Genomic DNA, 23,177 nt, shown 5'->3' with positions numbered 1-23,177 from the left:
ACCGTTTCAGAGGTGCACCAAAGAAAAGATACAAGGACTGCCTAAAGAAATCTCTTGGTGCCTGCCACATTGACCACTGCCAGTGGGCTGATATCGCCTCAAACCGTGCATCTTGGCGCCTCACAGTTTGGCGGGCAGCAACCTCCTTTGAAGAAGACCGCAGAGCCCACCTCACTGACAAAAGGCAAAGGAGGAAAAACCCAACACCCAACCCCAACCAACCAATTTTCCCCTGCAACCGCGTCTGCCTGTCCCGCATCGGACTGGTCAGCCACAAACGAGCCTGCAGCTGACGTGGACTTTTTACCCCCTCCATAAATCTTCGTCCGCGAAGCCAAGCCAAAGAAAAGAAGAATATGTGTATGTGTATATATATCTATATCTATATATAGATAGATATATATCTATATATAGATAGATATATAGAGATATATAGATAGATATATAGAGATATATAGATAGATATATAGAGATATATAGAGATATATAGAGATAGATATATCATGGTGGAAGCTGCTCTGTCCATACTACTTAAAAGACATGTTGTCATTTAATCCATTTTCTCTGCAGGGTAAAGAGAAGCCCATTCCACAAATTATTGTCAATACAAATACCACTGCCTCTCATGAGTAAAAGGGCTTAGTAACAATCAATGATATTGTGGTTCATGATTTGTCAGTGTTCATGATTTTGGAATGCCTCATGTTTAAATTACTACTGTTAATTTGGGCCTTTTAATGAAGATTTTTTTTGAAAGAGTATCCATTTATCTGTTCCAGTTCATATGTAGCCAGTTTAATAGATCTGGATCTTGGTGTGTTCAGAATAAACAAAATTATACTGTGGAAGTATGCATGAAACAACTTTTTAACTTGTATTGGCGAAAATCAAGTATGCAGACATTAATTTTTAATGTGAGTCAAAACAAAAATGCTGTTGATGATAGGATTAATGCAACAGGAATTCATTTATTCATCTGATGGTAACTCAGGCTCTGTTCTTCGATGTTATCTTGCTCTTTATAAAATTCTTTTGTACCTTCAGTTGAAGTTTATGGTGAGTATAAGCAGATTGGTCCATGCTTTTGCTCCATTTGCTTAAATGTGCATTTCCTCTCTCTCTATCTGCTTAGGTTTGACACCATTTCATTTACAATGTGCACAGTCCACATTGCAGAAATCACCAAAATTTTTCCAGCTTTACTTGATGTAAGAAAAGATTATTGGTTTAAAAAAAAATTTCTTTCAGCTCCAAACGCTACAGAGTGAAAACACCACCCTCAGGCGGCAGGTCACTACGAATATCTATCAAGTTCCTGTCTGTTCAGAATACTCAGGTCCCTCCAATCCTTCATCCTTAAAACGGCGCCCGTCTGCACGTGGCAGCCGGCCTATGTCCATGTACGAAACTGGCTCTGGTCAAAAACCCTATCTCCCAATGGGGGACGTCACATACCCAGAGGACAGTATTGCAGGACTTCAGCCCTTCCCTCAACATGTAAGTAATTTGCATCAGCTCTGGTAAGCAACTTGTGCTTTTTTTCTTTCTTCCATGTTTGTTCCAACTTCTGATTTTTTTGATTTTTTTTTTTTTGCAGCTTGCCAAATGCTGTCTTGTAGTCTATGTTCCTTGTTTCTATTACTATTTATTTTTAGGACAAAGCTAAGTTTTTTTTGAATGAAAATTGTCTGGAAGAATAAAAATGACACCTAGGTCATATTAACCTTTGCCCTAAACCTTTTTCCATTTTATTATTTCAGGACTTGAGCTAACATACTCATTATAATTTCAAGAAATTAAAGACTGATAGACCTTCAACTAACATGATTCGACCAGATGCTAACAGAGGGGAAAAAAGAAAATGTCTGCTTGAAGCACTAGATGGCATACAAGTCTTATAAAATCATGTTCTTAAAACAAGCAGATTATTGCAGCATATTAAAGTTAAATTTTGTCATGTTTCATTTTGTGTGTGCACCACGAATGGCAACATTGACCTTGTAAGACCAATTCCTTTCCTGGTCCATGGAATGTTGGATTTCAACTGTCCCTTGGCTGAGGGGAGGGAGAGTTGGGTTTCATGTAATTGAGCCATGATGCAAAAGACTACATTTTCCAAGGGGAGAATTGAATTGTGCTTGGCCATAATGCTGTCTGTGATTTGAATAATAGATTCTTGGGGCTGATGTGCATTAACTGGCCCACAACTTGAGTTAGTTCCTGCATTATTTCTACTGCTAGGCTTTCCTTTCGTAGCTTTCAAAATGGACACCTCTGTGGGCACCTTTCAAAGCTAGGAGGTCTGCACTTGGTGACTGGGCCCTGTTGCCTTGGTTTGATGCACTTGCCCCATTCTATCCTGATGGCCTTTTGACAGTCTTTTTAATTGTTAATATCTCACATCATCCAAGACATTTAAACAGTTGAAATACATCTTAACTTAAAATAATTTATTTTTAAAATTAAAATAACAAGTTTTAAAAACATGTATATCTGGTGTAAATTTTTAAATTGCAGTAATTAAAATGAAGTGAAAACATAAAAATTCTGGAGGAACTCGGCAGGGTCACACAGTGGCCACAGGAAGTAAAGAACCAAAGTTTTTGGCCTGACCCCTTCAAGATGTGAGCAAAAAGCAGATAGATGAGGGCTAAAACATTCTCAAGCATTGTGTTTTTGCATTCATTTATCTTTTCCATGCAGTTCAGTGATCTTGTTCGAAGAAATGGGACTGTGTTCGATTCACTGGCCACCGCTGACATAGTATTGAAGTGTTAGATACAAAGTGCATCTGCTTCTCAGCTTTGTGCAATCCAAAGTCCCAGGACTTAGCACTGCAGCATGCACAAGTGCAGAATGCATTGATCCAAAGAAAGACATCATGCCAGTAGTTCTCTTCCAGCCACTGTGACTGCATTTAGGAAGTGTTCTTGAATCAGTGCTCAAGAAGGTAGACACAAATGAAAATATTGTTTGCACATGTTTAACAAATTAATCTTCAAAAGTAATCTTCTAAAACAAACTCCATCCCTGAATCCCCTTATGAAATCACTTGATTGTAATTTTCCCCAAATAACTTTTTTTTTAAATACGTAACTCCTTTATTCTTTTGATTGTAAATTTTAGAAAATAGTTCATTTTGTCAGTTGATACTTTAAAAAGTAAAGTATTTGAAGGTTTAAGATCTTCTAGGTGTCAGTTTTATTGGTACCATTGTTTGTTCCCTTGTGCTACAGGTTGGAGCCCAAATACAAATCATTTGCTCTGTAAACAGTGTTTCATCAGTGTTAAAATAAGGAATGAAATTCAGCTTTTGATTTTACTCTTTTATAAAATAGAAATGTTCTGCTTCTAATCCTTATTTGAATTTCAAAAATAGATACCACTGATTATATTTTAAGCTTGCCTTTAGAGTATAGTAGATAGAAAGGAGTGGGGTGGTGGGGTGGGGGGGGGGGGAGGAGAAGTGGTTGGTATTGTGGTTATAGGTTTTTTTTTAATAAACACTGCTAATTTTGCCCTGACTTTTAACTATATCTTGTCAAAGATTTATGAGATTCAATTTATCCCTCTGCAACATCACTGACCAGTTACAAAATGAAAGTAATTGTTAACCAAAATGAGATTGCCCTGGGCATCATGTGACTATTTTGTTTATTGCTCAGATTTGAAGTTAAGTTGCAAGCCAATTTCAGAACTTATTTCCGATGAAAATTTTGGTGTCTCACCAAACTTTAACTGGCTTTGAATAGTTAGTTGAATTTAAATCATGAAGAACCCTATTTAACAATTTTATAAATTTTACATTGTAGAATTTTATACCAATTTTAAGCAATTTTAGAACCTTCTGGTCTTGAGAGGAATCATTTGGCCCATTAAATCTGTCAGAGGCTGGCTTCCCTGTAATGGCAAGCATTTTCTCTTATGTAAATTGGGGTAAACCTAGAAATGCAAAAAATTGGTCATTCAGCCCCCTCCTGACATCTCTGTCACACACTGAGTCATGGATGTTTATTTTAATTGATGCCACTTCACTGCACCAATTCCGTTTCCCTTTGCCTTTATCTCAACATCATTTGCTATCTCATGTAGTCAACTATTGAAACTCCAGGCCATCTTGAGGAGAGAATTCTTAAGATTCTTTACCCTTTGAGTGAGAACATTGCATTAAGGTTCTAGACACATAACCAGAAGAATAATAACTCTATCAATCTCAAAGGAATTCTTTCTGTCCGATAAGATGACACTCTCATTCCTCCAAACTCCAGAGACTTGGGTCCACTGCACTCTACTTTGCTTGTGACAATCCCTGCATTCCTGGATTCAGTCAAGAATACCTTTGTGTTCTCATTACAAAAAATGTTACTCCTTAGATGAGTAGATTATAAAGAAATTGAGTTTTTGATTTGTCTGTTTAAATATTTTTAGTTTACTAAATTAAAAGTTTCACTAATATTGTTGGGTACAATTATGTTGCCATGGGCAATTTCTTCTAAACTGCCACTAAAACTGTAATGATTGACTTGAACCTGACTGAACTAGAGGTAAAGTTGTTTCTTTCTGATTTTTACTTAGAAAAAAACTTTGCTTGTTTATTAAATCACAGTATGTATAAATGACCAAATGTGTCTGTCTTAGTCATAAGTTTAATTTTTCCTGTTGTTACATCAGATTATTTTTTCATGAAGTCTTGTTACTTTTAAATATTGAGTTATTGACTTATTTTCTATGTAGGTATGCCAAGTAAAAATCTTAAAACAAAATTTGTAAGAATTGTTCTTAACATGATTCTTGAATATGAACATTGACAGAATTGTACCTTGTAAAGTGGAATTAGTTCCTATTGATCATAACATTTTAAATCTATTAATTTAACTAAGGGGCATTAAATTGCACATCAAATATGATTTTCCTGAGATTTTACTGGTTCAGAATCATCCTGGGAAGTAATGAAAATCCTTAGTTCTCTTATCCAAGCTGCCTTCTTTAACATGTTTACTGTCTCCTCTCACCTGCAAAAATGGACCAGATCTCCAAGGCAGTTATTTTTGTTTGTACCAACAGTTGTAGGCTATTTTTAAAAAGTCATAAAACTGGCACACAGGTTAGGCTGATCTTCCGATTTGCATTTTACTGATCCAGCAGAGGCCTCCACTGTGTCACTTTCTCCATGGAGCTCTGTGTCCCAGGGAACTTGCTGGCCCTTGTCTGATTCAGCCATCCAGGTGATTTCAGGAAAGGAGAAAAAAATCTCTCCTATCTGACCACTTTGCACAAGGTCAGGATTGAACATGGCTCTTAGGTGCTCATAGCTCTACCTGCTTTCTCACCATGCCATCCATCACGTGTAGTCCTTAAATCTATCATCTTTTGTCTGTTACAACAGTTACAATTTCATTTCAGTTCATTTTGAATTCTCTATTTTGCAATTATATCCTGGAGACAGCAAGTTCAAAACTAGACAATTTTTACGGGTAAAACTGATCATATAAAATTAGAAAGGCTTGAGCTCTGAAGGGTTAAGTGAGCAACAACAAGCAAGACTGCCATTCCTTAGAAGATTGTGCCTGGGGTTATGTTTGAGAAGCTTTCTGCTCCCAGCCCACCACCACTCAGAAAACCTGACCCAATATGTCAGGGACTTGTTCTACTTTGCCAGAAAGATGGAGACTATCAGAGCAGTTACCTTTGTTGCTTTTCTCCCTGGTCCACTGGAACAAACCTTAAACAGACATTTATTAATCTCAGTATTTAATTAATGCATCTTGCATCCACCATTCTTTCATACAGCGTTTCGGACCCCTATTGCCCTTTAGAATTAAAAAATACTTTCCTGTCTTCCCTATAATCGTTCTACATATTTTTTTTGCTTTTCTAAGTGAAATTAGGCCCTTCCTATTTGTACTGTCCAAAGTCCACATAATACTAAATATCTGATCTTGCCCTCTGTTCAAAAGAAAATAACCCTAGCCAATTCAATCTTTGCTCATAGGTATGCTTTCCCACACCTGGCAATGTTCTTGAATTATCTCTCCACCCTCTACAGTTCAGTACAAATAATGCAATAACCTTCCTATCTTGTATTCTGAACCTTGGCTAATGAATAAAAGCATCTTGTGCCATTTTAACCACCTTATTAATTGCTCCTGCTAACTGTGTGCATACCTTTTGTGCCTCCCATTGGCTGTATTTTCTTTGCTAAAAGCATCATCTTGCACTTTTTGAGATTAAATTTCATTTGCCAATTCTAAGCACAATTGAGTTGAAAATGTATAACTTTTTGCAATCTAAAACTTTCTTTCTTGCTATCAACTATCCATCTGATTTTTATATCCTCTTCAAATCTCTTTACTTTTCCCTCTACATTTAAGATTAATCTCTCCTCTAGAAAGTAAAGACCAAGCACTGAGCCCTGTCAACTCTGAGGTGACTACTCTCAAATCAGAAAATACTCCACCCTTTGATTTCTGTCACTGCCAATTTTGGTTTCCATTCTCTTTGGGTTCCCATGGGTCTAAGCTTGTCTGACCAGTGTACCCTGTGGTATCTTGCTAAAATCTATATGGATACTTGCCTTCATCAACTTCTCTTGTAACTTTCTTCAAATATTCAGCTGTTACTTAACTATATTAATCTATGCCAATCTATATCAATGATTTGACTGAGGTCCAAATATATTTTCAAGTTTGCTTATGAAACAAGAAAAGGTAGAATTGAGTAGGAACGTTAATGTTGGGGTCTTCAAGGCTCAGTGATGAACACAAATATGGCAGGTGGATTATCATGTGGAAAAATATGAGGTCATCCATGTTGGTGCACAATTATTTATTATTGGTGAAGGACAGGAAATGTTGTCAGTTGAAGGAACCAAATCATGCTGTATACATTTTAGGTTTCAGTTGCTTGTTGGTCCATTAAGAAAGCAAAAGGCACATTGGGCTAAGTTCCAAGTGAATTTGATTTCAGAAGTAATGTCATACTGAAGCCTTGTATAATTGCACTGAAAGTTCACAGGAAGTATTATGTACAGCTTTCATCTCCATACCTATAAAGTATATATCTCTATACTTGCTGCAGTAAAAAAAAAACAAAAAAAAACTTGAGACGGGTTCCTGGTATGTTATGTAAAGAGATCAAGAAGATCATGAATATATTCTCTGGACACAAGAATGAAATGTGATCTCATTGAATTGAACAAGATTCTTGAGGGGCTCATAGACTGGACACAGATATTTATCCAGGGAGCAATGTCAGGATAAAGAGTGGACCATTTAGGTCTGAAAGCAAAGAAAATGTTTTCACTTGGTGGATGGTGAATGTTTGGAATTTGTAATCATGAAGGCTTTGTTATTGTTTTTCAATGAACTCAGATTTTTTAAGGAAATGGAGGTATACGTGGGTAGTGTATGAAAGTGGTACAAAGGTACAGTGTTCCCCTTATTTATGAAAATATTCATAAAGGATCTTGCCCATATCCTTCATCTTTCCACAAAGGTAATTTTTTAAGATCTTGTTAGGCCTAACTCTTGGTTATCTTCTTACTCCTCCTGTTGTTATAAAAGCATCCTTGGTTTTCTTTGATTTACTTGCAGCACTCTTACATGCTTTCTTTTAATTTTGCTTTTCTTTTGACCCTGCACTTTCCATGCATTCAGTGCCTGTTATCTGCGAGGAATATACTGTAGGCACGAGCTTCATGTGGGTAACAAAATAAGTGGATTCCACAAAGGCCCTATTCTTGGAAGCCAACATGCTGCTCAAATAAACACAAATGTGCCCTATAATTTTAAAAGCATTAGGACAAAAAAAATGTGAAAGGAAGCGGTGTCAAGAGGGGCTTGATTTTAAAGTCAAAGGGTGCATCTATATTACCCAAGGCTATTCCCTCTGACAAACAATATAAAACCGGGTCCTGCTTGCCATAAGTGGTCTGGAGACTGCCATATTTGTACTGACAATTATTGGTTCATTATATGCATGCATGTAGATTTGAATAATTTCAAGATGGGAATGGTAAATTGGCAGATAAAAGTGATTGAGTATGTTATTGTAGATTTTCTGTAGTATATATTACTTTTTTGTTCATCCAAAAAGTATAAATAAACTGCAATCTAACCACTGCTGCATTTGAATTCTTAGTTTCTAATTATTTCATTAGTTGTCATTGTATTTTTTGAAATCATTGATCATTAATGACTATTTTATTAGATACTGCCATGATCTTCCTCTCAAATGAAAATATGCTGTAGTTTGAACCATAATTGAATTTTTAAAATTTCATATGAAGTGGTAGTCCTATCTAACTTCTGTTATATTGGAAAAACAGGGGGAGAGCACAACAAACCAGTAAATTGGTGTGCATGGGGCTTGTTAATTAATATGCGTCATTTTAATTAGTTGCTTGAATGTAAATTTCGATGGTTGAGATGAACTAAGTTCTATTTTTCAATTAGTGCAGTGTTCATAACTTTGCAATATTACCAAACCATTCTGGTAAGACATTAAGTTTTGTTAATTGCTTTAATATTTATGCACTTCAGCTTTTTAAAATACATGTTTTTAAAAAGTATTAAGCAATGTCCATGTGCAAAAACTTGGCATACCTATATGTTTATGGTTTGTGGACTCGTTCTCTTTCATTGGGCTTTTCTTGTGTTTAATTGTTGCCAGAGTGTTTCTTCTTTCCCCTTTCAGATTGGGAGGAGTGCCTTTGTGGCCTCCTCTTCATCTTTACCCTCCTTCCCTTCCACGCTTTCATGGTCCCGGGATGAGAACACCCGAAGGGTTAAGTACCTTCTCAGTTAGTCTTTGTTGCAGAGGAGACAGTGACATCTGCAGTGCCTGTTGCACCTTTTTCCTCCACTCTATGTTTGTGCATGTATAATCTTCCACTGGAGCTTCCACTGCATCGTGACTTGCATATTTCTGATTGCCTATTCAATCTTTCGCTTTTATTTTTCAGTTTATTAATCCTGCTTGCTCATAGCCACAGGTCATATTATGCATCTAATGGAATTGCTTTGCAGCCATCAAAGCTTGACCCTTTGCTACAGCACAGATATTAGATTGCCATTCAAACCATGAAAAAGTTGCCCTGACCGTTGGTGGGTAAATCATTGCGCAGTGCAATACCGAATCATCTGGGGCAGGCATGTTACATGTTCAATTTCTGGTGCTTTGCTGAATTAGCTGATTTCAGCCATTGTAATTTCCCAATGATTTTTTTTTCTTCACTGGTCCTGGGAGCATAAATTATTTTATACGCTCATATGTTAACTTACTTTTTAGTACTCATGTGTGACGATGAGCAGCAAGCCAGCCTGTCATTGCCAGAGTCCACACTTAAAATGTGGATTTCTGGATGTTGGTCAGCAAGATCATAGCATCCAATTTGCATATTGGATGACATCATCTAAATTGAAACCTATCTGAAATTAATTCAAGTTGTATATATGAAACCTATCTGAAATTAATTCAAATTGTATAATCTAAATCCTATCTGAAATTAATTCAAGTTGTATAATCTGAATCCTATCTGAAATTAATTCAACTTGTATAATCTGAATCTTATCTGAAATTAATTCAAGTTGTATAATCTGAATCCTATCTGAAATTAATTCAAGTTGTATAATCTGAATCCTATCTGAAATTAATTAAGTTGTATAATCTGAATCCTATCTGAAATTAATTCAAGTTGTATAATCTGAATCCTATCTGAAATTAATTCGTTGTATAATCTGAATCCTATCTGAAATTAATTCAAGTTGTATAATCTGAATCTTATCTGAAATTAATTCAAGTTGTATAATCTGAATCTTATCTGAAATTAATTCAAGTTGTATAATCTGAATCCTATCTGAAATAATTCAAGATGTATAATCTGAATCCTATCTGAAATTAATTCAAATTGTATAATCTGAATCCTATCTGAAATTAATTCAAGTTGTATAATCTGAATCCTATCTGAAATTAATTCAAGTTGTATAATCTGAATCCTATCTGAATTTAATTCAAGTTGTATAATCTGAATCCTATCTGAAATTAATTCAAGTTGTATAATCTGAATCCTATCTGAAATTAATTCAAGTTGTATAATCTGAATCCTATCTGAAATTAATTCAAGTTGTATAATCTGAATCCTATCTGAAATTAATTCAAGTTGTGTAATCTGAATCCTATCTGAAATTAATTCAAGTTGTATAATCTGAATCCTATCTGAAATTAATTCAAGTTGTATAATATGAATCCTATCTGAAATTAATTCAAGTTGTATAATCTGAATCCTATCTGAAATTAATTCAAGTTGTATAATATGAATCCTATCTGAAATTAATTCAAGTTGTATAATCTGAATCCTATCTGAAATTAATTCAAGTTGTATAATCTGAATCCTATCTGAAATTAATTCAAGTTGTATAATCTGAATCCTTCAAACTCACAGAGAAATCTAGCATGGTTTTCACTTCATTAAAGTTTTTTTAAAATGCTCAGTTTTCCATTTGGTGCTTTATAGTATATGCAAATATGAATTGGAGTTTATCATACAGTATGCTTGCCGTATCATGAGGTGAAAGCTTTCAGAATACCGCTGTTGACATAAATGTTTGCTCAATTTTCATAAAGAAATATTGCTTCCATTGCTAAAAACATTTTTGGACTTTAATAGTACTTTCAATGAACTGTGACTGGATGCTGGTTAAATGGAGAAAGCTTTTGTAACAACTCCTAGATGGCCTGGACCTAAAACACTGTCGACTGTCTACCCACCAGAGTTCTTGTGGCCCCACAGCCATGCAATCAAGATTGGACATTTTAAATTGGATGAATAGCCATTTTCATTTCTGGACTTCGTGGGCAGAGATTGATTATTTTTGATTTGGCAATGGGTATTGGTAGCCTGCTTAATAGCCAGATTAAACTAATTGGCATCTTGCCTTTTGTAAAAATATAATTCATCTAGATGGATCATTCTTCAACATGCCACAAAAATGATGGTACCAGCCACCATGCAGCACAGTTTCTTTAGCATCCTGCCTTGAGCATGGTCTAATTTATCTTGTGTTGAAGCATGAACTCACTTTCAGATTACTCCTTTTAAACCAAAACTAATGATTTTCTTCCAAGTTAGGTATGCTGAATGTTACCTGAATTTAAAAAAAAATGTGCTGAATGTTCTTCATCTTGGTGCCAAATGAAACTTGGCTAATTTTGCGTTTGATTTCCATAAAACACTTTGATATTTTTAAATTTTGAGAAACATGAAAACATGTTGCTAGCAGTCCAAAATCTAATACTTGGCATCGTTGAACCATAGTTTGCTTAAAAATTGTTTGAGTTCAGCAATATCGAGAAAAGCACTTTATTAAATACATCATATTTAGAAATAATAAAACTTTGTACCCGCATCATTGTGGAGTCTCTAAATCTCAAAAATCACATACCTGTAATTCAATGTTTTATTTTGAAAAATGAGAAGTCTTTGTTCTTAAAATTGATCTCATCTTCGAAGTTAGTGCCCAAACTAAGACTTCCTATTTTAAACTGCATGGAGGGGAATGTTTTTAATTTTCATTGTCTCATGAGTGCACAAGACTGCTTGCATTGGATAATTTGTACTTCTTAATGTTTGGTCTTTATCCACTTTTAGGTCAAATGTACCATTAATGAAATATTGTTGTGCACCACCAGCTCGTCCATGGAATTCAATGAAAAAGGCAAACTCCCTGATATCACATGATTTCGTTTTCTCTCCCTTTCTGATCTGGCACTTTAAAATTTAACTCAAAAGATGTAAATTTTACCTTGATTTTTAACATGAGGTTGGAAAATAAGTTTTTGATTTAATTCCTACCAGAATGTTTTCCTGTTACTGATTAGAGTGTGCATTCAGTTTTTTTTTTGGTGACTATTTGAGTCAGGATTGTATTTCATCTAATAATTGTTTGCATTTTGGAACATAATATATTGTTTGCATTTTGGTATTTGTTTTAATTTATTTTAGGCATCAAAGCTTGAGAAACAAAACAGCATGCCAGATAGTGACTACGATAATACAGCAAACGACTTGGAACTCGATGGGACAGGGTATGGATTAAGATTACCACAATAAGGCATGGAGAAGATTCAATTGATTATCTATATAAATTCCAAATGTTTTAGAAATAATTTTCAACCCTGTTACCTTCAAACCTACTCAAAGTAATGTTTGTTAGAGGCTGTCCTCCTGTACTCAATGTGCCATCACATTAATAAGGTGGAGTTGTATGCCACTTGGAATCTCAAACATGCCTTGCCATTTCAATTAATTTGTGGATAATCTGATGTAACCTCAATTTTGCATTCCCATTTCCCCCCCCCCCCCAGTTTTTTTATCCTTTGCCTATCAAGTGTCTGTCTGTTTGCTGCGTAACGATATTCAAATGCACAGCTTCAACTGATCAGTTCTGAAGACCTTTTATCATTTTAAGAAGAAATATTACCCTTCTTAAACAGATGACACCTGATTTTAAAACAATAATCCTTACTTCTCAGAAGTGGAAACATCCTGCCCACCTTGTCAAGTCCACTGAGGATCTTGTACCTTGCAGTCAAGTCTAAATTCCTGTGGATGCAAGCATAACCCAAACAACTTTTCATCATACAGAGTATCATTCCAGATGTCAGTCCAAATTCCTTATAACACATTTACATCAAATATCCTCAATTCCAGTCACTTGCTCTTTATCAAGTTTGTAGCTATGGAACTTGAATAGTCCCAAGCTACTATAAGTCTATATTTGTGGCTTGGAATGTTTTCTTCAAGTCCAACTTGTAACTTACCTGTTATAGGTAAGTCCAACTTACCTGTAACTCTTCCGATACATCAGTGACTAGTTTGGAGCTGGTTCCTGCAGTCAAAACTTGAGAATATAATTTACTTTAAAGTCAGGTTTATTCTACTCTCACAAAGGTCCCTTCCCTTTTCTGGATCTCTGTTTTCATCTCACAGAAAATGCAAACGAGTAACATCCATTACAAGGTACCTTAACAAAGCTTCCTCTCATTTTGCTTGAAGTTCTTTTCCAGAACTGGCCATTTCATCTTGGGTCTTCGACCTGTTACAGCGACTCAGTTCTTTTCGCATTGGCATGCCTGACCTGCTGAACATGTTCTGCAGCTTGGTGTATCATAACTTATCTGGTCTTTCTGTTGGTATTCTCACTCTCTGCTCTCATTTCTTTATTTGTTCTTTTTTTAAAAATCTCTGCCTGCCTCCATTAACCCATTAAGTAGAATACCTCTGCAGAGAATTCCTTTGTTCTGTCCCTCTCCCTCTCAGGAAACGATGTTTCCTGATAGGAGTGATTTAAATACTTTTATTTCAGGTGTCCACCCTGCACAGATTTTGTTTTGCATTAACAACCATCCTTAAGACAAATAGTGTAGACAGTGTACTAGGTGTTTCACTAACGCTCTATGTAACTGAAGCATAACTTCTCATTTTGATACTCAATCCCCAAAGCAATCAACCATAGCATTTTGATAGCTATCCTAATTATTTGCTTTATCTTCATGGTAGCTTTTGACGATTAAGCACTAGGGTATAATTCTCAAATAAAATATTGATGTGTTGTATTTCTTTTTCCTTCATGTAAGCTCTTGCCGAAAGGGTAAACCAAAGAGCACAGGGCGACACGGGGAGAACCCTATTCTGGAGGTGGAGAATTCCAAAACAGAGTCAGATTCCATGCTCCCCAGCACAGAGGATGTCATTCGAAAAACAGAACAAATCACAAAAAATATCCAGGAGCTGCTACGAGCTGCTCAAGAAAACAAACATGACAGGTGAAACAGTTTTCTTTGTGTATTTTTTTTAAACTGATGTAGCAGTGCAACTAGCTACTCAGGATTAAAAAGTTGTAGATGTGTGCATTCAGGGAAGCTGTCTGCAGTTCATCTTGACATCAAAGCAGAAGAAGAAGAAATTGGGATGTGGAGGTTGGATGCAGGGATCTATTGACTGTGCCTTGCATGATTTGAGAATAGGAAGAGCATTGCTGGATGCCCTTGACAGCAACCACAAACCCAGCAAAGGCTGTGCTTTTGAATGGGATAGCAAAGTTGTTGGAAAACGGTCTTCGTGGTTCCCTGTGTCAAAATTTGCTGAGAAGACCAAATAGGAAAATGTGTCTCAATAGCATCATATCCATTGGTGACTTTGGATCCGTTATGGTGCTACTGCAGGGTGGAAAATTGGTTGGAGGAATTCTAATAGAGGTGCAAGGAAAACCGGCATGAATTTGGGAGGCTCCATCAAACTTAATTCCAGGATAATTTGAAGACGAAAAACTTGGATTCCTTTTTGTCACCAATTTCCTAGCTTTGATTTTTGAAATAGTTTTTCTTTTCACTGGATGCCGCCACCAGTGCTGGCATTTATTATACATTATACATTGTTCATTGTCTCTGAACTGAGGAGATGATGAAGAGTCTCAACTACATTGATGGGCAGGACTCGCATTATGTCCAGATATCGCAAGTGTGTCAGATCTCTTCCCCACCCCCCCCCACCCCCCACCCCACAAAGGATATGAATGAACCAGGTACACTAATCTGAGTAGTTTTGTTCTTGCTGTAACAGTCTAACTATAATTCTTGCAAGATTCTGATCAATTTGCTTTATTTATAGAAAGGTACAAATTATTCCTTAATCCTTTAAGGTTGAGTGATAATGTTAACTATTTCTTGTGCATCATTGTAAATAATGAAATGATGTTGATTTTATGCATGTGCTAAGTTTCAGCTCTGAGATTCCAAATATTTGTAATTTGACATTCCCCTTAGGAGAAAGAAACATTGTGGAGGATCATTGTTTTTACAGTATTATTAAAAAGATATTGTGAAAATCGTACCTCTTTATCCTCATCCAATTCAGCTGACGTTGAAAAATTTTTGACCCCATCCATTTTTTCCTCCCCTTTTACCAATGGGCAATCAGCCAACTTTTTATCCAAAACAATCATCTTAATTTTAACCTCTGAGTGCTCTTGACATTTCACCATTCTTTTCTTAAAATAAAAATGTACTTTTAAGCCTAGATTCCTGTTTGGATGCGAAGGAGCGTCAGTATTGAACCTTATTTGACATCTGTACGTGTAATTCAAGCAGATTGCTAAGGTGCCCACTTACTATTTTTTCACTTTCCAAAGGGTAGCTAGTGTCCTGATTCATCCAGAGTTGAACTAGATAAATATAGTTCATGTATCAGTCTTAAGCATGGCAATTGTCGGAAAATTTGAACATTAATGCCAATCTGGGCCATTCTTCCTATTGTCAAGAATTAAATTTGGGACCTCCATGGACTTTAATTAACCTGAACATCTAATTATACTGGACAACAAATGTTTTAAAAGGTTTACTTCCTGAAAAAAAAATTGGGGATTATGATAGACAAAGATAATTTCAGATTTTCTGTCTCACTTAATATTACATGAGTTTTAAATCAGGGACAATGGGTTCACAGAGAAGCAGTAGACACAAGCTGACACACAAGGAGTAATCTTTTTATACATAGGGAAATCATAACAAGGAAAGCAAAACAACATGATACTAAAAATTATATGGGCATTCACATCAGATACAGTGGCTGCCTACTCTCTCTATCTCTCTTTGTTACACACATGTAGTAATATACAGTTACTAACATACTTTTACAAGACAGGGACTTCAGCAGACTCCCTGTCCAACAGGGTACAGCTCAATGCTAAGTATTCCCACACAATACTATGATCCCACTCTTTAAGTGTGGTGCACACTCAAGCAATGTCCATGGTTTCCAACCTGGTCTAAAGCCATGTGTGTAGTCAGGACCAAGGAGCAGAGAGAGCATGCTGCAGCACGTGGTAGGCTTTTAAATTGCAGTCAGCTGCAGAGTCCGGCCCAGGTAATCAGTAAGTGATTTAAAGGGGTCAGTGGTCAGGTGTGCACTAATGGATGGGCTAAATCCCACCTTGATTGGCAGGTGATATGACCTCCACCTAAATTCCAGATGGAGAGGTTGCATGATCCTCCATAAATCACATTCCCACCAGTTCCAGACAGAGGCCACTTGATCCTCCACAATCCACACTACATTCTACCTCTCAGAAGTCACGCCACTTGCCAATCATCCATAAACATAATAACACATCTATAAAAATTATCAATAACATTATATGAAATGATGAACAGAAAAAGAAAATACATCTTCAACTGACAGGCAACAAAACATATACTCAATAATGTGTAAACAAACCATGCAAATCAAAATGTACAATAAATAGAGGTAACACAAGTGCCTTTAAAATGAGGGGCAGCTCATCAGCAAGGGAAGGTAATGTTTCTGGAAATGGCAACGCTTACCCCCACCCCCCAACCGAACAGGGTTATTGTGTTCCCGATGGAGCGGGATGCTGCAGGAACCCATCCCCAGTGTGAGAGGGGATGGGAAGACTTTTTTTTTAATTTAGTCACTGACTCACATATGTGGTCTCTCTGACTTGTCTGGCAGATATGTGCACCTTTGCTACCAACATCAGCACCAGTACCACCTCCTATGAACATGCAGTGCAAAGCCATCCTTCAAGTGCCATAGCCCTTCCTTGACCAGCACCTCCCGTGCATTGGCTATCTATCCTGGTGCTCCCCCATCATTGTGAGACACACAGCCCAGATGTCTGCCACCATGCAGTTCCATGGGGAGACGGGTCAGCCCAGCAGGCATACATCCCGAGTATGCCAGTACTTCCCTGGGAGTGCCCCCATTTTCTGGGCTACTGTCTGGCAGCAGAATGCCTTTCCTGCTCGCTTTCTCACTGTGACTGGACCAGTGTCTACCTAATAGGTGCAACATATTGCTGCAGTCAGAGGTTCCCACCTGCTTCAAAGAAGAACAGTGTGAGCTCAATGACTACTGCCCAGTAGCACTAACTTCTACTGTGATGAAATGCTTTGAGAGGCTGATCATGGCCAGAATCCACATGTACCTAAGCAAAGACACTCAGGGAGGCTTGTGGACAGATAGTGGGGCCATTAACAGAGATATTTAGGATGTCACTGGTCACGGGGGTAGTACCAAAGGATTGGAGGGTGGCGCATGTGGTTCCGCTGTTTAAGAAAGGTTCCAAATGTAAACCTGGGAATTATAGGCCCGTGAATCTGACGTCTGTGGTGGGTAAGTTGATGGAAAGTGTTCTGAGGGATGGTATTTACAAATATTTGGAGGTACAGGGATTGCTAGGGAGTAATCAGCATGGTTTTCTCAGGGGTAGATCATGCTTGACAAACCTGATTGAGTTTTTCGAGGGGGTTACAAAAAAGGTTGATGAAGGGAAAGCTGTGGATGTTGTCTATTTAGACTTTAGTAAAGCTTTTGACAAAGTTCCCCACAGGAGGTTAGGAAAAAAGGTGGAGGCATTAGGTATAAATAAAGAGGTCGTGCAATGGATTCAGCAATGGTTGGATGGGAGGTGTCAGAGAGTAGTGGTGGAAAATTGTTTGTCCAGTTGGAGGCTGGTGACTAGTGGAGTTCCTCAGGGATCAGTCCTGGGTCTACTATTGTTTGTTATATATATTAACGATCTGGAAGTAGGGGTGGAGAATTGGATAAGCAAGTTTGCGGATGATACAAAGATTGGTGGTGTTGTGGACAGTGAGGAAGATTACCGTAGATTAAAAAGTGATTTAGGAAAGCTGGAGGTGTGGGCTGAGAAATGGCTGATGGAATTTAATACAGATAAGTGTGAGGTGTTACATTTTGGAAAGGCAAATCTAAATAGGTCATATGCATTAAATGGTAGGCTATTGAGATGTGCAGAGCAACAAAGGGATTTAGGAGTGATGGTAAATAGTACCCTCAAGGCTGATACTTTGGTAGATGGTGTGGTGAAGAAGGCATTTGGAATGTTGGCCTTCATAAATCGGAGTATTGAATTCAAGAGTAGGGAGGTTATGATGAAATTGTACAAGGCATTGGTGCAGCCAAATTTGGAGTACTGTGTACAGTTTTGGTCACCAAATTATAGGAAAGATATAAACAAAATAAAGAGAGTACAGAGAAGATTCACAAGAATGTTGACAGGATTTCAAGGTTTGAGTTACAGGGAAAGGTTGTGCAGACTAGGGCTTTTTTCTCTGGAGCGTAGAAGATTGAGGGGGGACTTGATAGAGGTGTTTAAGATTTTAAAAGGGACAGACAGAGTAAATGTGGATAGGCTTTTTCAATTAAGAGTGGGGGAGATTCAAACTAGAGGGCATGGTTTAAGATTGAAGGGGGAAAATTATAAAGGGAACATGAGGGGAAATTTCTTTACGCAAAGGGTGGTAGGGATGTGGAATGAGCAGACGTGGTCGAGGCGGGATCATTGGTTACATTTAAGGAAAGACTGGATAGTTACATGGAGAGGAGAGGACTGGAGGGGTATGGACCGGGTGCTGGTCAGTGGGACTAGGAGGGTGGGGATTTGTTGCGGCATGGACTAGTAGGGCTGAACTGGCCTGTTCTGTGCTGTAAGTGGTTATATGGTTAAGATCTAGGCCCACTGCAATTCGCTTATCACAGTTGCTCCACAGCAGATGCAATATCACTGGCTCTCCACTCAGCTCTGAATCACCTCAAAAACAGCAATTTATATATACGGCTGCTTTTCATCGACTACAGCTTGGCCGTCAAAACCATTATTCCCTTTGTGCTCGTCAAGAAGCTACAAACTCTAAACTTCTGCGCTCCCCTCCTCAACTGGATCCTTGACTTTCTCATCAAAAGATCACAGTCAGTATAAATTGGAAGCAACGTCTCCTCACTGATTATCAACACAGGTGCACCCCAAAGATGCGTGCTTCGCCCACTCCTCTTCATTATACACCCGTGACTGTGCAGGCACATTTCCAATGCGATCTACAGGTTTGCCAATGACACCAGTTAGCAGAATCACAAACGGCAATGAGGAAGTATACAGGAGAGAGCTGGATCAGCTCTTTGAATGGTGTAATGGCAACAACCTTCTACTCAATGTTAGCAAAACCAATGATTGTGGACTTCAGAAGGAAGTCAGGGGTACATGACCCAGTCCTCATCAAGAGAGAGGGTCAAGAACTTCAAAATTCCCGGGTGTCAGCAAATCCGAGGATCTACCCTGGAGCCTTCATGTTAATGCAATCATAATAAAAGGCTCACCAGCGTCTATACTTTGTGAGATGCCTGATACCGAAGACTCTTGTAAACTACAGGTATACTGTGGAGAGCATTCTGGCTGACTGCATCACTGTCTGGTATGGAGATGCCAATTCTCAGAAAAAGAATAAATCCAGAGGGTTGTTAACTCAACCTGCGACATCGCAGGTACCAGACTTCACTCCATTGAGGACATCGACATGAGGCGGTATTTTTTTAAAAATTAGTCTCTATCCTCATCGGGAGAAAGGTAGAGGACCCTAAAGACGAACACTCAACGGCACAAGGACAGCTTCTTCCCCACTGCCAACAGATTCCTGAATAATCAGTGAACCAAAGACACGGCCTTACTTTTTGTGCACTATTAGTTTTATTTTTTTATAGTAATGTAAGATGGTCAGAATATGAAAGTTTGCTCTTTGATGCTGCCACAAAACACCAAATTTCATGACTTGTTCATGAAAATAAATTCTGATTCTGCTGTGGCGCCCTTAATGGACTCGCAGGGAAAGTCAGGACTGTGTATTGTCCAAAGTAGGAGTATTTTTTTTAAAGTTTCCTGAAGCACCCACCCCATGGCAAATTATTAGGAGTGGTGTTATGGGGGCATGGGGGGGGGGTGGAAGAATGCCTCCATTACCAAAAAGATTACATTGTACAAGGGTTTATACAAGCTGCTGCTGCCATTGGCTGGTGGTACTGGGAGAGCACAGCACTCTGGAGTGGTAGTGCTGTGGGCGTCTTGACGAGGTGGTCTTCCGCAGTGCTGAGTTTGAAGAGTAGTTAGTCTACAGGGTGGGTTGGAATATCTCACTCTTTTTTGGAGAGTCTGTTAGTGTGTTGGTCTGACAATGTTTCTCCTGGGAATGCAACCCATCGCCTAGCTCCTAGTCTGCATGTTTCGGCGGACCCTGTGGCTGCTGCCCCCACACCATTTAGAGACTTCAAGGTCCCGTAGGTTGACCTCATCTGTTTTATGTAGGTCTGAAATGGCCAAATGTGAAAGCAGTGATCCTTCCTGTGCAGCGGGGCACAAGTTTAACTGGTCCACCGCTTCTTGCAAAATGCTGAGCCACCCCTTCAACGTGTGATTGAATATCAGCATGTGCAGTTTTTATTTGAGTAGACCATTCTGTGGAAGAAGAGGTATTTCTGCCCTTGCATGGTGTTGCCCTGGTCGGCCCTCTTGCAGGGCACTGCCACCAGGACACTGGAGTAAGTGTCCACCGGTTGTCAGGAGGAAGCTCTTCTTAATTTGGTGTGGGAGAATGCAATCAGGGACTATTTGCCAGACTTGGCCTACTCCCATGCTGCAATGGATACACCGCAATGCACCCGTCGGCCAGCCCTGCAGTTTCATTGCCAGCAGGTGGGACAATTATCCACTATTATCCACACCTCATCATGAGTAAGAGCCACTCCTAAGCACTCCACCCATCATTGCGTGCAATTGGACCCCATGGCTGTTCTTTCCGTGCGCCCATGCTGCCAGGGCACTGTGGTCTGTATTGTTGGAGTGGGTGGATGCTGAGTAGATTTGCTCTGCACAGTTTATGGCAGAATTATATGCCAACTCTGTTGTGTCTCTATTGGTATGGGCCGTGTTGGACCGTGGGCACCTCTGCCCAGTCTGCTCCCAGTGCTGCTGGCCCCAAAGTGGGCAGCTGTGAATTTCCCACCTTGTTACGTGCCAGTGTGCCATCCCATTCGACACTGCCCATGAATCCATATAGATAGGTAGCAGACATGTGGTTTCTTTCATTGTGAGTCCTACCATAATCAGCTCTCCAAGCTGGCTGGATTTCGCCCCCCCCACCGCCCCTGTTTCTTCCAGAGTCAGGGGTGATGAGCTGCAGCTTTCCATTGTTGCCTTCCATTCTTCCAGCAACGCAAGCCATCCATGAACCACTACTGTTCCTTGTCGAGGGAGTCGAATGGCTGACCCCAGGATATAGGAGAGGGGTGCATGTCGGGGACCTCAGGAAGGAGGTACGTCACTCTCGAAGAGGGACATAACTTGCAGTGTGCTGACCCATCTGTCCCAGCTTCTGCCTGGTCGGCGATGCATCACCTCCATTTTACAATGGAGAACTGCTGGGCATGGCCCTTTCTGTGGGTGTCATCAGTGGACGTACGTGACCCACTGCTTGATGAGCAGGTCTCATTGGCTGTTTGGTCCTCCGTGGCAGGAATGCCAGATAGCATGTCAGGAGCTAGTGTTCAAAAGGGCTGTAGTGGGAGGCGGGCCAAGGAAGGGTTTTGGTCGAGGCTGAGTGGAACTCTATGGCCATTAATCTTCTGCCAGAGACTCCACTCAGCCATGGTGGTGGTGGAAACTTGGAGTTCAAAAAAGACCCCTGTCTGGCAGAAGGCCAGTGACAGTGCCTGCTCAATCGCCTGCTTAGCTGTATCGATCACCATCTGCTGCTCAGGACTTCAGTGAAAAGTGGCTTTTTTTCCTGCATGCTTAACTGCATGGTGAAGTGGGGAAGGTGCTGTCGCCAGTAGCCTAAAAGGCCACAAAGCTCTGGGTCTCCGCTTTATTGGTGAGCACTGCAGTGTTTAATTTTTATTCTTTGCCACCTCCAGAATGTCTTTCTGCCCTGAATGCCTTTGAATTCCCAGGAAGAAGACTGTCTGGCTGGGGCCCTGCACCTTCTCAAGGCTATTGATCCTTGTCAGTGTGTGCAGCTGTGGATGTATCCCTGGGCCAGCTGATGGAAGGTGTATTGGGTGCCCCCACCACAGGTAAAGGCAAACTGATCCTGTGAAATAAGATTTAAGAGGATAGAAAAGAAAGCATTGGAAAAGTCCACTACAGCGTACCAACTCTTGGTGACCCTGCCTCCAATGTCCTCCAACAAGGTGACTACATTGAGAACAGAAAAGTGAAGGGCAAGAGGAGGGTGATTTAATCTCCTATAATCTATAGTCATGTGCCAAGTGCTGTTCTTCTCACAGAAGGGGATGTAGGGGATGTAGGGGAACACAGTGGGTCTAATTACTCCCTCTTGGAGTAATGCCTCAATTGCTTCTGCAATCTCTTCAGTGACTCCCAGCACCTGATACTGCTGGGTGCAAACCATCTGGGAAGGGAGAATGATGACTGGAGTCCATTTGGTGGATCCGACCACAATGGTTGCCTGGGGTGAATTTCCCCCTTGTCTGATTCCTTGAGTGCATTCATGCCAAGAATGCACTCAGGGAGGCTGCTACCATGACGGGGATGGGGAGACTCGCCATCTATGGAGAGGCGAAGGGTGACCTCTGGCGGTGAGGATTGAGCCCCCTAGCCCCTCTATAGACACCCTAGGTCTCCTCTTCCATCCCTCTGAGTTCCTGGGGATAATAGTATGCTCGGCCCTGGTATCAACCAGCACCATCTAGTGGTGGGTATTCCCCTTTTCCCAGTGTTCAGCCATTGGGAAAAATAACCTCTGGTCGCCTGGGTGGGACAGGACTGATCAACGGATCTGCCAGGACCTTGGCCTTCTTCCTATGGGACGGGGCAGAGGTGTGCTAGAATGCGAGGGGGTGCAGGAGCGGGAAGAGGTCGTGCAACCTTCAATTGGCCATTTTCTCTTGACCAGAGAGATGATCTCTGACCTGAGGGAGCTAGGGGTCACCACTGGTGATGGAGGAGCAGAAGATTGAGTAGCCTGGGTCAAGGAGGGGCAGTGCAATGGGCACTCCCCCCCCCCTTGCGGGGCCTCTCCCCTCTATTCTCCTGCCACAATGTGAATATGGCAGAGATGCCATGAATGCAGGCACAATCCATGCCAGCATGTGTCAGGACAAGGTGCATTTCCCTGCGGGGTAATGGAAAAGTGATCTCGCTGACTTTAGTGTTGGCGTGGCAACCCGCCTGTTCAGGTACTCCCTGTTCCATATACTCTAGCCCCTCCAGAAGGGTGATGATTTCCTAGACAGTCTTAACAGTTGCCGATCCCATCAAGGGAAAGACCAGGGGTGCAGTGCTTCCGGAGCT

At 39.8% G+C, this 23,177-nt stretch overlaps 1 protein-coding gene and 1 long non-coding RNA gene across 9 annotated transcripts in view; one reads left to right on the top strand and one right to left on the bottom strand.

Moving 5' to 3' along the window:
• Nucleotides 1-23,177, top strand: part of git2a (G protein-coupled receptor kinase interacting ArfGAP 2a) — a 113,540-nt gene that overhangs the window by 76,742 nt on the left and 13,621 nt on the right. For 4 of the 8 annotated variants that reach the window (XM_069932741.1, XM_069932742.1, XM_069932739.1 and 1 more), the window contains exons 15-18: nucleotides 1,249-1,497; nucleotides 8,695-8,784; nucleotides 12,002-12,084; nucleotides 13,636-13,824. In XM_069932741.1, coding sequence (XP_069788842.1) covers nucleotides 1,249-1,497; nucleotides 8,695-8,784; nucleotides 12,002-12,084; nucleotides 13,636-13,824 — 611 coding nt within the window. Of the gene's footprint in view, nucleotides 1-1,248; nucleotides 1,498-1,760; nucleotides 8,133-8,694; nucleotides 8,785-12,001; nucleotides 12,085-13,635; nucleotides 13,825-23,177 lie in introns of those variants that run through there. The other 4 variants (XM_069932743.1, XM_069932744.1, XM_069932745.1 and 1 more) reach the window with 4 other exon arrangements.
• The window catches only part of LOC138761114 (uncharacterized), a 36,091-nt gene that overhangs the window by 8,547 nt on the left and 4,367 nt on the right, over nucleotides 1-23,177 (bottom strand). Inside the window, exon 2 of the long non-coding RNA XR_011356125.1 lies at nucleotides 12,553-12,601. This is a non-coding gene — a long non-coding RNA (uncharacterized lncRNA). The remainder of the gene's footprint in view (nucleotides 1-12,552; nucleotides 12,602-23,177) is intronic.

Source organism: Narcine bancroftii, chromosome 4 (assembly GCF_036971445.1).
Source record: "Narcine bancroftii isolate sNarBan1 chromosome 4, sNarBan1.hap1, whole genome shotgun sequence".
Taxonomy (NCBI): Eukaryota; Metazoa; Chordata; class Chondrichthyes; order Torpediniformes; family Narcinidae; genus Narcine; species Narcine bancroftii.
This window is presented reverse-complemented; position numbering and strand designations above follow the sequence as displayed.